The sequence below is a fragment of the Juglans regia genome, chromosome 8 (assembly GCF_001411555.2).
Source record: "Juglans regia cultivar Chandler chromosome 8, Walnut 2.0, whole genome shotgun sequence".
NCBI lineage: Eukaryota > Viridiplantae > Streptophyta > Magnoliopsida > Fagales > Juglandaceae > Juglans > Juglans regia.
The window spans coordinates 20,331,274-20,349,645 of record NC_049908.1 but is presented as its reverse complement, the minus strand read 5'-3'; the positions used below and the strand labels follow the sequence as shown (position 1 = coordinate 20,349,645).

At 38.5% G+C, this 18,372-nt stretch overlaps 1 protein-coding gene across 2 annotated transcripts in view; it reads right to left on the bottom strand.

The window, feature by feature from the left end:
* The window catches only part of LOC108990732 (protein CHROMATIN REMODELING 20), a 69,998-nt gene that overhangs the window by 19,719 nt on the left and 31,907 nt on the right, over positions 1-18,372 (bottom strand). For both annotated transcript variants that reach the window (XM_035693036.1, XM_035693037.1), the window contains 10 exons: positions 18,074-18,164; positions 17,778-17,993; positions 17,125-17,244; positions 8,989-9,155; positions 8,558-8,699; positions 7,037-7,186; positions 6,889-6,944; positions 6,497-6,800; positions 2,782-2,917; positions 1,230-1,291 (listed from right to left, as the gene is read on the bottom strand). In XM_035693036.1, coding sequence (XP_035548929.1) covers positions 1,230-1,291; positions 2,782-2,917; positions 6,497-6,800; positions 6,889-6,944; positions 7,037-7,186; positions 8,558-8,699; positions 8,989-9,155; positions 17,125-17,244; positions 17,778-17,993; positions 18,074-18,164 — 1,444 coding nt within the window. The remainder of the gene's footprint in view (positions 1-1,229; positions 1,292-2,781; positions 2,918-6,496; positions 6,801-6,888; positions 6,945-7,036; positions 7,187-8,557; positions 8,700-8,988; positions 9,156-17,124; positions 17,245-17,777; positions 17,994-18,073; positions 18,165-18,372) is intronic.

The window sequence follows — 18,372 nt, the reverse complement described above, 5'->3', positions numbered from 1 at the left end:
CTTGGGGGGCATTTTTTGCCTAGAAAGTGTCTCTTGGGAAGATTCTGACGACGAATAACTTACGGAAACAAGGGGTGATAGAGTTGAAATGGTGTTGTAGCCTGTATGTGTAAACAAGGTGGGGAGACTACAGACCATCTTCTACTACATTGAGAGATTGCTAGAGCATTATGGGTCGATGTATTCAGAAGCTACAACTAGCCTGGGTAATGCCTGCTACAGTGGTCGAGCTTTTGGCATGTTGGGCGAACCTAGGTGGCACGCCACAAATTTTAGTTGTGGAAGATGCTTCCAGTATGTTTTCTATGGTGCATTTGGCAGGAACACAATGATAGGACCATTGAGGACAGGGTGTGTTCATTGGAGGAGATTAGATTATTATTTGTTAGAACTCTTTTTCTTTGGGCCAAAGCTGTAGATTTCAATGGCCTCGATTTTCACAATCCTTGTATACCCTTTGTATACTTGGGCTATGCCTATTCGTATTAATATAATTTAACCATTTACTTATCAAAAAAAATATTTGAAACCGTTGATCTAAATATTACATACTAATAGGTAAAAGATATTTATATTTTTTTTATAAGTAATATAGGTAAAAGATATATCTATTTATATATAAACCTTATGTACTAAAATTACATTAATCACTATAGATATAGTTGATGGACGAAATTTTGAGATATACATACAAAAAATTAAATTAATCAATATAGAAATAATTGATGGTTCATTTATTTTTTTTATAAGTAAAATGGTAATTGATGGTTCAAATTTTAAGAAATATATATAATGATAATGCTCACAAAAAATAAATAATATTTATTATTGATCATATTTAAATTTTGTTTATAATTAATTCATTAACGAATTTTTATAATCTTTTATTTGCAGATCTAAGATATTCATAGGTGTTAGCAGTTGCTATTCTCAACTTTCAGGGAGAAACCTATATCACAAAACATATATTATTATTTGTAGAACAGCCGTTACATTGAAAACATCCATAACCAAACAACTATTCCATTCCAATTTCTATCCTGCAAATCAAATAAGATCAAAATACCCGCAGTCACCTAATAAATTATAAAAACATGTTCAGTTTGATATATCTCACAGATATAAAAAATAGTAATATTACTAATAAAATAATGATTGCTAGCACTGAAGGAAATGTTTTTGAATATGCCCTCATATATGTCGACAGAACAATTTCTTCAAATTCTTACCTGTTGCAAAAAGCCACCGCCATTCTTGCCATGAAGATAATCATTTGCACTCTTCGTCTTCTCTATTTAGAGTTCAAACGTTATCATTAGCAAGCTATTTACTCATAGGATCCGAGTACAAACAAAAAACAAAAAACAAAAAAATCTGAGGTATTTCTCCTCAAAAAAAAAAAAGTCTGAGGTATTGAAAACAAACAAAAACAAAAAAGAAATGGACACATGAATTCCAAACAAAATTACGCCAAATATAATTCCAAGTTTTCAATGCCAACTTCTAACGATTGCAGCGGAAGCATTTACATATTTTTGACATGGCGGTATTAGTTGGCTAATCTCAATTAAGATAAGAACAGCGAAGCAAGAGCCATTACTGGGAAACAATGATTTTTCATTGAATTGAAAATAGTAATACACATGAGCATAGCACCATAGCCAGTATTGATACACAGCATTGGACCTTTAACATGGTGAACAAACGCAACCAAGAAGACAATCTCATCAGAATTGCCAAACTATAGGTGGCTACCAAACTAACCATTCTATTTTCTGAAAGCAGGGAGAGCCTCAACACAAGAAAAATAAAAATTGGCCTGCAATGATTTATATCTTTTGTGCCCAAAAATGATATAAAATACCAAGATAATCTTGCTTTCATTTGTTGAATAGTTCTACAACAAACGAGAACAAACTTCTCATGGAAACCTAATTATGAGTGAAGCTTTTTGGAAAAGCTGTGTCATCATTTCCAAGGCAAAAATTAAGATCCTTGGTGTATTTTTCTGTCTTTTTTTTTTTTTTTTTCTGGAATGAGTAAGATAAAATTTTGTTAATAACAAAAGAGGATGCTGGCTCAGGACACAGTAAGTATACCTGAATCCAAAGTGTATTTGATTAATTAAAAAGGGGAAATGGAAGGAATCCTACTACTAGAGCGTCAAAGTACCAGCATTCAGTAGCTAAATACAAATATAGGTATTTCAAGTTAAAACGAAATAAACAGACACAAACAATCATGCAAAGACATCCACATATTATTTCATCTATCTTTAATCACACAAAGTTCTATATAGCTCTGCAGAAACCTTTCCAGTAGTTCATTGACTAACCAAACCCAAGTTACATAACCCAACCACGACTTTCTAACCAACTACCAATGAACAAATCCAGTTAGATTTTCTTAAGAAAAGGGGGTTGAAAGTTGCAGTGTCCATTAAAAGGATGAACTTGCAGGCTTCTCCAAAAGTGATAAAAGTTATGAACCTCAGGATACAATTCAAGCCCAACTGGAATGCTTAAAGCATGTACAGGTTTTTTAAAGACACAATTGTGTCAATCTATCAGGCAATTAAATACATTGTTTTTAGACATAAGATATAACAAAACAAGATAAGCAAGTGGTAGAATTTGTGTATAGAATAACTTATAACAACTTGCAGCATTAATTTGAGGATGTGAGATAGTAGGCCAATAATTATCGTAGTCAAGGACTCAAGACACATCCCATAGACAAGTCTGGTGAATTACAGGAATCAAGAGAAGGGTTAATAAATACCTTCAAGAACCATATTATAATCTATATTTTCATCACTAGAACTGCCATCCACAAGGAAATTGTCAACAGCAGCTTCACGCCTTACATAGTCTCTGTCTTCTTTTGTCAATTGCAAGATACCAGGATGGTTCCATATCTACTAAAAACAAAAGTTTTTCATTACAACAATATACATAAACAATGCAGAAGACTTTATATACATCAAGGACCTCTGCTCTTAAAGAAGATATGTTTTTAACTCGCCAACATTAATTGGTTTAGAGGAATGGCAATATTTCAGGAATGATCAAACAGTTTCAGGGTGTTCATAATTATACATGAAAAAAATACATTTTTTCATAGGTAAACAAAACTTTTATTGACAGTAAAGAATAGGCAAAGCCCAAGTACACAGGACTACAAGAGACAACACCTAGTTAAGAAATAGAAGTAGATACAAGAAAATCATGAAAGCTTAATCCATTGAAATCAATAGCTATCACCCATAGGAACAAAGTTTTGAAAAATAGATGTTAAAAGTTTTTCGAATGTCCTCCCTCAATCTTCAAAATACCAACCATTTCTTTCTATACATGAAAATAAAATACTCATAGATAGTGACTTGAAATGCTAATCCTTGATGAAAATCAATTGTGATAAGAAAATAAAAGATGTATGGCAGACTTAGTAAACTTACAAGAAGTCCCTTTTCTTTCTGAAGTCCATCACATTACATCTCTAGGTATCACTATAAAAGGGCATTTTAACTCATTGCTTATATTTTTAATAATGAGAAATCCCGGAGAATATGCAAACACAGCATGTCTTTAACCTAGCTAAACCCAAGATCCATGTAACACATCCCCATCACACAAATCAGGTGAATCATCAGCTTCCCACTGATGGTGGCCCCTACAAATTTTTTACACCCAAGTGTTTGAACCATCTGGAGGGAGCATACCACCAAGACTATGACCCTTACCACTTTAGCCAGGCCCTAGGGTTTGCTTATATTATCCATTGAACACCAAAGAGAACAGATTGCGTGATTGACCTTCCAGCCATAAAACCAAATAATTATCTGATGCTGTTGTTTCACATGTTAGCCTATGATCAATCACTCACTCCCAAACTTTTTTATGGTGAGACTCATAAGCTTAATCCCAAAAATTTCAAGCAAACTTTGGACATCTTCATTGTTCTTGTAAATAGGCATTAAATCTTTTCCTCCAAAAGCTGTAGTGCTTCAAAAGTTCAGTTTCCATGGCCCCTCACCCTTCTCTTCCTTCAAGTACCCCTCATACTTAGAAAAACCTCTTAATGTCATCCATGCCTTTCATTCCAATTCTTTACTTCGGAATTCAAGGATTTGTTCTAACTGTGTAGGTAACCCATTCCCCGTCTGTTTTTACTGCATTCTATCTCATCGTACCACATTTTGTTTTGCTATATTTGGGAATTCACTATCAATTCCTTGGTGTAGATCTGGGCTAGCTCTCTGTTTCACAGTCTGAGGCTATTTACAACTAGCCAATTAAGAATTCTCAAATCTACTAGTATTGGCAACTATGTCTTTGCATCATTCCTTGTAATCACCATTAAATATTTTTTTTGATAAGATATTTTATTGAAATAAGGATAGCATAGCCCAAGTACACAGGAGGTATACATGTGATTACACCTATTTAGGAACTAGAAACTGTTACAAGGAAATCATGGAAGCTGAGACCATTTAAATCTATAGTAATGGCCCACATAAATAAAGTCTTTACAGAAAAGCTCTTAAACACTTCCAAGGAGCGTTCACAATCCTCAAAATATCTATCATTTCTTTCACTCCGAATACACCAAAATATACAAATTGGAGTCATCTTCCACACAGCTGCAATCTATGGTGTCCCCGTGATCCCTCTCCAACTTGATAGTAGACCACCTCCCCGGCATTACCCATCCTAATCCCAGTTTGCAGAAAAAGTAATTCCATATGGCCCAAGCAAACTCACAATGTAGAAGTAAATGATCCACTGTTTCACCACTATTTCTACACATACAGCACCAGTCTATGATTATAAGCCTATGTTTTCTTAGATTATCAATGGTCATAATCTTCCCTAAGGCTGCTGTCCAAACAAAGAACGCAGCCTTAGTAGGTGCTTTACTCCTCCATATGTTCTTCCAAGGAAAATTATGCCTAGCTTGAGCTGTAAGTGTCACATAGAAAGAGCATATTGAAAATTTTCCTTTGCTAGAAAGTCTCCATTCCATCTTATCCACCGCTGTAACAGCAGGAGTAAAGTTATATAGCAGGTTCAAGAATTCCACCAGAACATCTACTTCCCAATCATGCCAAAAACTTATTATACTTCCATCCCCCATACACAGCCTAGTGTTGCTAAAAAAAGACCACCAACCTTTCCGGATATACTTCCATATCCCCACTCCATATGCCCCTCTAACTACGTTAGAACACCAACCCTCCCTTGTAATACCATACTTTGTATCAATCACCACCTTCCATAAGGCTTCCCTCTCATAATTATATTGCCAGTCATTTCCCAAGAAGAGTCATATTAAAAGCCCTCACATTGTGAACCCCCATTCCACCACCCCTCAAAGGAGTACACACCTTATCCCACCCAACTAAATGAAATTTAAACTCATCACCTAGTCCACTCCACAGAAAATCACATTGAAGTTTCTCAATCCGAGATGCAACACTAGCTGGAAGAGGAAATAAAGACAAAATATGTGGGAAGGTTTGATAGAGTACTCTTAATTAGTGTAATCCGACACCCTTTAGATAGATACAATCTTTTTCCACCCAACCAGCCTACGCTCTATTTTCTCTAACACCTACTCCCAAATAGTCTTAGCTTTGAATGTTGCCCCCAACAGAAGACCAAGGTACATCAGCAGTGAAGAGACCACACAGCCCAGTATGTTAGCCAGCCCCCTAATATTGCCCACATCACCCACCGCAACCAACTCCGTCTTAGAGAGATTTATTTTTAACCTAGATACCGCTTCAAAGCAAAGTAAGATAGCCTTCAAAGATTGAATATGACCTGGATTTTCCTCACAAAATAGCAGCGTGTCGTCTGGAAACAAAAGATGTGAAATAATGGTGGAGCCATGATGATTATCTCCTGCTGAAAAACATCCGCCCTCTATTGAAGCCGGCACCATTCTACTTAGGGCCTCCATGACAAGAACAAATAAGAGAGGTGATAGTGGATCACCAAGTCGCAACCCCCGCGAACTATTAAAGAAACCCACGGGATCACCATTTATAATTATAAATTTTATAATCTAAAAATTTATTTTATAAATTTATTCTTAGATGAAATTTTAATCTAAGAATAAATACCTATTAATAATAAATTTATAATTATATTAAATATTGAATATTGAAAAAATAAAGTAGCTAATTGACTAGCTTGTGAGGTTAATGAAATTACTCGTGAGGTTAATGTTGTCGGGAGCTAGCTGCTGCTTGTATAATATGCAAAGAGATCAAATTTCAATTCTCAGCAATTGGATACATTGTAATCCAATGTAATATGGTAATTACCGCTCAGTGTAAGTAGAGTTTAGAAATCAAATTAACAAAAAAAGGAAGAAGAAGCAAAGTAATTAGGAAAGCTTAAATAATCTAAATTTTTACTTTTCAAACAACACTTGCTGACACCTTATTACAGTAATGTGTCCAAGTGTAAGCAGACGGACAACAACATACCTGAGCTAAGGCTTGGTACCCGGCAAAAAAACTTCTCTTTATGATTTTTTCAGTAGAGACCTTGTCCTTAGTGAATCCATGCACATCAAGGAATCTCTTATATAGTTTCACTTGTATAGGAGAAAGCTTTACAGCTATTACAAAGACAGTTTTAGGTGGTAGGTCCTCCTTCACCACATTCATGTCCATTCTCTGGAGAAATCCTTTCAACTGTTCATAGAGGATATGAGACCTTTGGTTCATAATTTTCACATCATCAAGAGTAGAATTAGTATGCTGACCATTCTCTATAGGATTTTGGAAGCTGCACAGAAGGAAAAGTGTAAGTAAGATAGATGGTAATAACTAAAGATAGGGCATAAATCAGGGTAATGGAGGCGAAGAAATCTTGCCGGTTCCTAAACTCATGGCTGCTTCCAAGAAAACCCTCTCTTACAAAATCAACCATCTGTTTCAAATAAAATTCCAGAAAGCTTGAAACACAAATAATGCAATGATATATAAAAATTCCGAAAATGGATGGCCATCCTGTGAACTTACACAATAATATTCCATGAGATTGTTCTGAAGAGGTGATCCAGTTAATGCAATTCTTCTCTGGCATTTCACTTGTTTCAAGGCTTGGGTTGTATCAGCCCTAGTATTCTTAATAATATGGGCTTCATCACAAACAAGAATATCCGGTCCATCCTTGTGATTGAAAAGCAATTTTGTCACATTGTACAATAAATAAAAGAACACGTGGGAAACAAAAGCTGACCAGCTAGAAATTGATACAAAATAGCAACAATATGTTTTAAACATGAAAACTCAACTAGAAGAAACGATCTTTATTAGAAATTTAGACAAACACATGATGCCTTCTAAGATAATGATTACTAATTAACTTTCATCATTCAATGATGCAACAGGGATGAACCATAATCTACTTGTAAAATTGAAGAGAACAATTAAACAAAAAGTAAATCAAATATATAGGAATTTTCAGTTATCAATAATTTTTTTTATATGTAGTTTTCAGCTGTCAATGACACAAGGAGTATGATAATAATAAGAGTCTGTAATAATAAGAGCCTGACGTAATCAGGCAAGGCCTAAAACATGAAGTAATCCGTTGTGCTGGACAGAAAAAAAAGCATTAAACCGTGTTTAAAATGGTGGAAATAACCTAAATTCAAATCTATCGTAATTTGAACCTATCCTCATGCTGTAAGGCTTTGGTGTCGTCAAATTATTTGGAAATTGGTACAGTAACTGAACAATCCAAATGCACAATGGACACGCATCGAAATTCCAGTTTTGCTGGCTTCCAAGAAGATTAAACGACCATCTATTTCTTAGGCAACAAATGAATGGTTTGACTCAACTCATATAAAGAAAGCCAAAATCCAAATCCATCAGGGATGACCAGATAAGTTTGTTTGCTATTTAGCCTGTATAAGAACATATTATCCATCACATGTAGAATAAAAGCACAAAGTGAAAAATAGAGACCCTGAAACGGTCTTCAATGCAATAGAGAGAGCATGTAAACAACAGCGGAAAATAAGGAGGTGGGTTTCAGAATATATACGAACATCATAAAAATCACAAAGAAAGGCTAGCAAGGACCAAAATGACGATTCTTCCAAAGACTTGATGATCAGGAAAGGCCAACAAAGATATTTTCTTTTCTTTTCTTTTTATTTGGAGAAAGACGAGGAAAATCAATTGGGCACATAAACCAAGTGGCTCATGGTACGTCTAAATATCATGGTAAATCAAGTGAATTACTTGAACTTTACTATTTTTGGGAAAAAATTGTAAAACTGAGGCATTTAGTTGGTTTGATGAACTGATTATTATCAATATGATGTACCATTTTTTCCCAATTAATGCACTTTAAATACTAATGAAACAAGAAGAAAAATGTCAATTTACTAAATACTGTAAACCAATTACTTTACATTCAACACAAGTAATAATGAAGCCAAATATTTTACCTAATCCATTTTAAGTCTGGCAAGTACAAATTTAAAACCAATGTTGCAAGATAGAATTTAAGATGTCAATAACAGTCACCTGCAAGGCATAACAAATTTCTCTAGCCATGTGCCGATCCTTCATATTCTTTCCAAGGGATAAGTTCCGAAAGGCTGTATAGCCAATCAAGAAGACACCACCTTTTGCTCTCCACTTTGCAAATAATTCCACTCTTCTTTCCCTGTCAAAACACATTATCGAGTTGAAAAGTTGCAAAGTGGCCAATGGGAGGATATGGTAAGTATATATTTGTGAGTAAGGCACTATCTTAAGTATCCTAAAATGCAAAAACTTCATTTTTTTTATTGTTTCACTAGTAATCTGATTGGAGTAAACACAACACTCACACATCATAACATTTATAAAAGGACTATAATTGGATTCATGTAGTTCACAAATGCCAATACGCACCACAGATAATATATATATACATTGTTTTGTAATTAGACCACAAAGAAAGATTATTAAACCTTGATACATCTTCAAGCATGAAGACACGTAGAGGTTTTAACTCTGAAGGCCTCCACTTCATGAACTCTTGCCGCCAATTATGTAGCACATTAACAGGAGTAACAATGAGTGCAGTTCTTAATCCAAGGTCAGCACTTCTCAAAGCAGTGTACAAGAAAGCTATGACCTGAAAACACAATATGACAAAAAGGCAAACTAATTCCATCAACTAACTAAAAAGCATACCAGCAAAGCAAAGTGGTGTAATGACCCAGTTCAACGTTTCTAAGGTCGGAATCGGGGATAATTTTACTGGGACTAAATTATGTATTAATGGGCCAATATATTTGTGAAGCCCAATTGAAACCTATTGGATTTTTTTTTTTAATAAAAAGTAAATTTTATTGATATGAATGAAAATAGGCATAGCCCATGTACACAGGGGGGGTATACAGAAGAACGCCTACATGCACTCTAAAAGCGCTAAATTAAAGATAAGAAATCATGCACATTGTTTCCATTAAGCACAATGGCTGAGAACCATAAGATTAATGTGTAGGAAAAAATTCTAAAGCTCTGCCATTGTTCACTCCCTATCTTCAAAGCACAGCGCATTCCTTTCCGACCAAATACACCACATAATGCACAACGGGATTATCTTCCATGCTGCTGCCACCTGGGGACAGCCTTGGATACCCTTCCAGCAAGCAAGCAGATCAACCACCTTTGACGGCATAACCCAAGCAACATCCACTCTATTAAATATCCCATTCCACAACGCTCTTATCACCTCACAATGCAATAATAGATGGCCCACTAATTCTCCATGATTTTTGCACAGATAGCACCAATCCATCACAATGAGACCCCTCTTCCTTAAGTTGTCCGTGGTTAGAATGTTCCCAAGGGCAGCAGTCCACACAAAGAAAGCCACTTTGGAAGGTATGCAAGACCTCCAACCACCATGGAAGCCTAGCCCCTCTCGCCCCACCTTGCCCTCGCAGCCACCCCCAATGGAAGTCCCAGGTATGTCAAAGGAAGTGAGGTTATTTTACACCCCATCGTGCTAGCCAGCAGCCATATATTAGGAACATCTCCAATTGGAATCATCTTTGATTTATTTAAATTCACTTTCAAACCAGAGACTGCTTCAAAACAAAGCAGCAAGGCCTTCAACGCTTGAATCTAATTTTGATCTAGCTTACAAAAAACAAGTGTATCATCTACAAACAGCAAGTGAGATATATTAATGATACCCTTATCTGGGGTTCCAATCGAAAAGCCCTCCACAAAGTCATTATTAACCAAGGCCGATGCCATCCTTCTTAAACCCTCCATCACAAAAAACAAACAGTAGAGATGACAACGGATCGCCTTGTCTTAGTCCTCACGAGCTATGGAAGAAACCAGCTGGGCTACCATTTATCAATACGGAAAATTTCACTGTTGATATGCACCAACGAATCCAAGAAGGTAGAGAAAAAAATCTCAGTTAACGTGATCATACGCTTTCTCCATGTCAAGCTTGCAAATGATCCCCGTTATACCTGTCTTCAACCTACTATCCAGACATTCATTAGCAATAAGAAATGCATCTAGGATTTGCCTACCTTTAACAAAGGCATTTTGGGGTTTGGTGATGATCTTCCCCACTACCTCACTTAGTCAATTCGCAATTACTTTGGAGATGATCTTATACACCTCATTCACTATGTTGATGGGTCGAAAGTCCTTAACCTCATTAGCCCCCACCTTCTTTGGAATCAACGCGATGAAAGTGGTATTTAAGCTTCTCTCAAATTCTCCAAACATGAAAAGCTTCTGAAACACCTTCATAAGATCTTCCTTGACGACATCCCAACATTATTGGAAGAAACCCATAGAGAACCCGTCAAGCCCCAGAGCCTTGTCTTTGCCCATCTTCCTCACTAATTCGAAAACCTCCTCCTCCTCAAAAACCCTCTCCATCCGAGAGACATCACTCGATCCAATGGTGTCAAACACAAGGCCATCAAGGGAGGGCCACCATCCCATCGGCTCAGATGGTAGTTGCTCATAAAAACCAACTACATGGTCGTGAATTGCCTGCTCTTCCCTACATTCCACCCCGTCAATCTTCAGCATCTCTATGTTATTGTTTCTCTTGTGAGAGTTTGCAATACTATGAAAGAACTTTGTGCTTCAATCTCCTTCCCTTAACCACAAAGCTCTTGATTTTTGCCACCAAGATGTCTCTTCTAATAATATAATCCTCTCAAACTCCACCCCCAACAACGCCTTCCGATCTAATTCTTCCTGAGTAAGAGACCTAGCCTCTTGGAGTCTCTCTCTATTTCCTGGATCTCTTTCAACTTGCTTTTCTTGTCCTCCCCTATGTCTCCAAACAATTGCATGTTCCACAACTTCAAGTCTCTTTTTAACGCTTCCAATTTCCCTGCAAGGACGAAGCTAGGGGTACCCTTGATCTGGCATGAGGACCACCATTGCCTTACTCTTTCTACAAAACCTTCCGATTTCATCCACATGTTTTCAAATTTGAAATATCATTGTCCTCTACGGAGGCCACCACAATCAAGCATGATAGGCCAATAATCCGAACCAATACGAGGCAAATGCTTTTGCCAAACATCCGGGAAGTGGCTTTCCCATTCTAAAGATATTAAGAAGCGATCCAAGCGAGACCATGTCTAATTATTAGCCCACGTGGCAGTACCCCCAGCTAGTGGCAGATCAACCAAGCTTAAGTCAGAGATGCACTCAGAGAACTCTACCATTGCTGGCCGCCCTCTTCTATTACCCAAGGACTCACTTGGAAATCTAGGGAAATTGAAATCTCTCCGAATACACCATGGAAGTTCCCACAGCTGTGTACTCTTGCTAATTCTTCCCACAAAGATGCTCTGTTGTTGTCTAAGTTTGGCCCATAGACACCTGCAAAAGTCCACAAAAAATTATTGGACACTGTTAAAAGAGCAAGCAACCAAGTACATCCCTATGAAGTCCTCCATTTTCTCCACCACCCGTCTATCCCACATCACTACTACCCCTATTGACGCCCCATTAGAGGCCAAATATACCCAATCCACATGAACACAACTCCATAAACTTCTCACAATTTTCCCATTAATTAGCTTCAACTTAGTCTCCTGTAGACATACAATGTCCACCTTCCACTCATGAAACAAGTTTCTAATCTGCATATGTTTATTGACCTCATTGAGCCAGAGGACATTCCACGACACAATTTTTGGTTTCATTGGGAGAAGATCAGCCCCTTCCCTTTCGATCTGCCCCTGTTGGTGCTCCCCTCAGTATTCAATGACCACATCAACCTCTAGAGCTCACGCTGTTTTTTGGAGCCAGATTTTTTTTTGTTGTTGATGCCCTGCTTCAATGGCTGTAAGCAAGGCCATAAACTGTTCCTCATACCCTTCGCACTCCAAACCCACGAATTTTTGAATTTCTTTCACCTTATCAATGACCCAATCCGAGACCTCAGGAAGACCAAGAAGCATAAAATTCAAGGGCATAGGATCTACCTCCTGTTGTCCATCTGTGTACCTCGGGTTTCTTCCACCAAGGTAATTTCTTCCAAAACTATGTGCTCATCCGTGGCCTGGACAATACTTTGAGAGACCTCATCCTCGGAGAGCACCATTTTTGCCCCATCAGAGTGCACGAAACCGCAGAAACCACCCCCCTCCTTCAGATCAAACTCAGGTTCCACGAGGAACTATACAAAGAGGTTTGCCGGTGTCACCCCCTCCTCCTCACACCTCGTCGGCATTGTCTGGCCCCCACACAGCAGAGAAAAGCCACCCAACAGAGTCGGAGAGCCCTTCACAAAATCTATCAACGAGATCCGCACTTCCTGCACATGTGAGTAGTCATCAGAGATCCACCGGCGCTGGCGAGCTTCACGGCGTGGTCCTCGACGGTAGCATGCAGGTATCGCCGCTGGGAGAAGCCCTAAGGCTATTGAGGGTCTTCTAATGGGCTCTAGGCTGAGGCCTAACCCACATGGACTGTGGCCTAGATTGCCTCTCATCAACCCCTCCATATGGGCCCGCGGGCTGATGGCCACCCAAGTGTCCCGTCCCCTTAACTGACCCCGTGTGCTTCGGCCGGTCACCTTAACCCATTGAAGCCCCTCCCCCTGCCATTTCCCATGTTTCGTACAATATGAGGGGCTCGATGCAAGTAACTGTTAGAGAAGCTGACACCACCTCCTCCCCCACTTTGCTCACGATGTGCTGCCTCTGGAGAGAGGGCCTCCTTGTAAGACCGCAACAATGGCCACGCCTCCTCCTTCTACTGCAGTGAAGGAGCCCCCTGAAAACCCCCTGCTTCTACCTTCCTGCATACACTCACCCATAGCCTCCCTCAACCTCCTCCATCCTCTTTCCCCTCCCCTTCAAGTATGAAGATGAAATTTTTTCTTTCACCCTCACCATATTTAGCAACCACAACGTAACGACCCCATGAATTTGAACACCACTAGGCTATAAAGCTGCAATAACCTTCTCTAATAGTGCTATAGAACTCCTTCTCCCCTCTCAAACAAACCTCCAACGCCTTCTAAAGCCAAACCACAGTACTTGATTCCACCATAATCTCATGATCCTTCTTCCATCCTCTCTCAATGATATGTAGCAAACCTCCCTCCTTCACTAATAAAAATAGTTTCAAATCTATAACCAACTCCCTTGTAAACCCCATCAAAGCTAACAAGGTGGCTAATTCTCATAGGCGCAATAATGCCATTGAGGTTCTCCACTCCGGCTCAAATGTGTTTCATTCCCCCGAAGAGATTCAAGATCATATTGTGCAATACTACGAAGACCTCCTTGCCGAAACAGCAGAATGGCGACCCAATCTTGATGGTTTGAACTTTGACCAACTAGATTTGGGTGTAGCAAGTTGGTTGGAGAGGCCGTTTGATGAAGAGGAGGTGCATCTAGTGGTGAGATGCATGTGCAAAGATAAAGCCTCAGGCCAGGATGGTTTTTCCATCGCTTTCTTTCAAATGTGTTGGGATATAGTGAAGGAAGAAGTGATGCAGGTTTTCCATGATTTCCATACTTTTCACAAGTTTGAGAAGTCACTAAATGCAACTTTCATTGCTCTTATCCCAAAGACAGCTGGAGCCTATGAATTGAAAGACTTCCGTCCTATTAGTTTGGTAGGTGAGATCTATAAAATCATATCAAATGTGTTAGCCAACCAAATGAGTAAGGTGATGGATAGACTCATTTCTTTTTTTTTTTTTTTTGATAAGATGGATAGACTCATTTCTAAACCTCAAAATGCTTTCATTCGGGGCCGGAAAATCCTGGATTTAGTTCTGATTGCTAATGACTGTTTGGACAGCCGGATAAGAGAAGGCATCCCAGGGGTTCTTTGTAAGCTAGACATGGAAAAGGCTTACGACCACGTGTGTTGGGATTTTCTATTTTATATGCTCAAGAGATGTGGCTTTGGGGACAGGTGGTGTGAATGGATCAAACATTGTGTTTCAACTGCTCGGTGCTCTGTATTAGTCAATGGCAAATCATGTGGATTTTTTCAGACTTTGAGGGCTTTGAGACAAGGGGACCCATTATCCCCTTTTCTTTTTGTCATTGTTATGGAGGCATTGACTCGAATGGTGGAGGCTGCAGTAAGGGGGGGCTTTATTGTTGGTTTTTCGGTGGGCAACAATAGTAATGGTGTTAGTTCCATTTCCCACTTATTATTTACGGACGATACTCTAATTTTTTGTGATGCAGATTGTGGTCAGATTCAAGCCTTAGGGGCTGTTTTGTTGTGTTTTGAAGCAGTTTGGAGACTCAAGGTGAATTTGGGGAAGTCGAAACTAGAACCGGTGGGGGACGTGAGGAATATTAACTTTCTTGCGGACTTGCTAGACTGCAAAGTTGTCTCTCTTCCTATGAAATATCTTGGGCTTCCTTTGGTGGCATCTTTCAAAGCAAAGAGTATTTGGGGCGGTGTGGTAGAGAAGATTGAGAAAATATTGTCAGGTTGGAAGCGATTATATTATCAAAAGGGGGGAGATTAACACTTATCAAAAGCACCCTCTCCAATCTTCCTACTTACTATCTTTCTCACTTTCCATTACCGGTGGGAGTGGCAAACCGGATGGTAAAATTGTTTAGAGCATTTTTGTGGGGTGGCATGGGGTAGGGGAACAAATTTCATCTTGTGAGTTGGCTACTTGTGAATGGTGGTTTGGGGGTGCGAAATTTGAGTATTTTTAATAAGGCATTATTAGTAAAGTGGTTGCGGAGATATCAAATGAAAGGGTGCTCGTTGTGGAGAGAGGTTATTGGTCGGAAGTATGGAAGTGAGTGGGGGCGGGGGATGGTGCTCTAAGGAGGGTAGGGGGCGTATGGTGTTAGCCTATGGAAATTCATTAGAAAAGGGTGGAACATTTTTTAAAAACATCTCAAGTTCGAGGTGGGTCAGGGAGCAAGAACACATTTTTAGTTCGATGTATGGTGTGGTGAGAAACCTCTTTACACTGTTTTGCTAGTCGTTTACAGCTTGGCTGGAAACCAGCAGGCAGCAGTTTCAGAGGTATTGTCTCGTGTAAATGGGACTGTACTTTGGAATGTTACTTTCACTAGAAATGCTCAGGATTGGGAACTTGATGAGCTTGAAGGTTTTTTCAGCTACTTGTATTCAGTGAAGTCGGGAGGTAATGGGAGTAATCGCATGTTGTGGAAACATACGGGGAGCAAGAAGTTTACTATTAAATCGTTTTACAAGATTTTGATAGTCCAACAGCCTAACTCTTTTCCATGGAAGAGCATATGGAAGGTTTTTGTGCCGTCTAAAGTCACTTTTTTTACATGGACAGCTGCACTTGGGAAGATTTTGACGGTGGACAATCTACGGAAACATGGTATGGTTGTTTTGGAGTGGTGCTTCATGTGTGAGAGGAATGGGGAATCGATTGATCATTTACTTTTACATTACGACGTGGCTAGGGAGTTGTGGGTTGGCATTCTTAGTAGAGCTGGGCTGTGTTGGGTTATGCCTAAGAGTGTGATCTACTAACATGCTGGAATAGGCATCTTAATAGCTCTCAACTGGAAACAGTGCAGCGGATGATACCTTTGTGCTTAATGTGGTGTTTATGGACAAAAAGGAATGATAGTTGTTTCAACAACAAGGAGCGTGCAGTGGGAAAAATCTGGAGTTTATCTGTATTCTCTCTTTTATAGTAGTTTTCTGCTATTGTACTAAAGTGTGGGAATGTTCATGATTTTTTGTCTACTTTTCAGATTTCTAGAATGTAATTAGGTGTCTCATTTTATATACTTCCTGTGTATATGAGCATTGCCTAGTTTCACTCGATTCAATAAAATTTCTTACTTATAAAAAAAAAATGTTTTAACCACCCTAGGTGAGAATATTTATTTGGATGGAGCCGCAGGACGGGACTTAGCCCATGAAGGCAAGGCAGAGGCCTAGATCATGTACAGAGCTTTTAAGTTATGATCATAATGGAATCTTTTGTATCTGGTGCCATAAGACAAAGAAAGGGCAAAGTTAGTAGCACTCCGGTTCCCCTAAATTTTCTAAAAATGATGTCGTTCTTAACCCTAGGAGAGCAGGGTGTTACAAGTGGTGTTTCTAGAGTACATGCATATAGCATTAAACTATGTATTTGAACAAGATAGTGTTCCAGAACAATGCAAATTACTAGTTACTAAGGGTACTTCGGCAAAACAATGTATCCTCCCCCATAAGCAAAGGGCGGAAGGTGAAGTAATGCCTTTTATTTACCAATCAATAAAAGTTGGAAGGTTTCTGATTCTTAGGTTCGCAAAAGAAAAAGCACTTAAACTAAGATCAAACAGATCATGCAAACTACCAAAGCCATTGTTAAGGTCAGATCACATCAATCTAGGGATTAATTCCAAGCAAAAGGGGTTATCTAATGACCACTTTACTTATGCCATGTATGGTCAATCATAAGTCCCTCTCAGTACTTCAATTAAAAGTCACGCTTACGCGGTGCATTGATAGGTCTTTTTCATGCAAAGAATCCTCACATATTCTTCCAATAAGAATGGGCACATTTTTAAACATGTGCATGCAGCTGCTTGAGCACACATTGCAAATGAGCCAAACCAAAAAAACATATATACCTGAAAGGTTTTACCAAGGCCCATGGTGTGGGCTAGAATGCAACCAAGACCTTTATCCCCAGACTTCACTTTTCTGATGGACTCTATGATATTTTCCCACATGAACCTTATCCCAGAAACCTGCCATAAAGATTAATGTAACAACATAACAAATGTTGTCAAAGACAACTCTCATTATAAAATTATCCAAGACACTTATCCAGAGCAGTAATAAATAAATTAAACCAACAAAACAAAAGCCATAACCAATCAAAGACATCCAATCCCTCCCAACCCTTTCCTCCAGACTTCAACCCCTTTTTTCTGTTCAAGTCCCAGGCTCCAACTGCAATTCAATTACACAATTGGAAACATTGTTGAATAGGATTTCCTCAGAATTTAGTTTCCTCTGAATTGGCCAGATAAAAAAATGACAACCTCATTTTTTTATGTAACAGTAATCACAAGAGTTAAAAAAAAATGAAGTAATAGGCAACTACATAGGACTTTTAGGCAGGATCAGGTACAAAAAGAATAAACAACATAATTATAAATCAGATATTAAACAGGGAAGGTCAATATATTCAATTCAAAGAACAGAAAGATTCAGCTAAACAGAAATAACCCAAAAGGCATACATGGGGAAAAGAAAAATGTTCATGAGCAAGGCCAACCTGATGGGCCTTCAATTTAGCCGAGATGCTTGGAGGAATCCTCACAGCCTCTTCCCCTTTCTCCCTCACAACATTCACTATGTAACCTGTTGAAGCATCACCAAGAACTTCAACACTCGCGCCTTCAGATAAATTCCCATTACAGCCTGCGGAGCTCATCATCTTAGATTTGGCAGAAAACTGTTCTTGCAAAGATTTCAATCTTTCTTGGCGTTCCTACAAGAATTCAGAACATGTCAGATTTGTTGCCCCCCAAAAATGAAAATGATTGAACAAATCAACCAAAAATTGGGTACCTTTTCAATTGCGATTTTTCTTCTTGTCTCTTCTCCTAATTCAGCATCATCAAGGATCCTCCTAATTTTCTTTTTTTGCCTTCTCTTTGTGCTGATGTAAAAGAAGAGTAAATTGATAACTAGATACATGAAAACCTCCTTGCATATTGATGATACAAAAAACGCTTCATAGTTCACAACTGAAATCTATCATCCAAGTCGCCAAGACTGAACACTAAATCTCATGTGCAATAGTAATAGAAAAGCTAATTCAGAAATTAACAAGATAGGCATATGAATTAGATTTTATCCTCATAAAA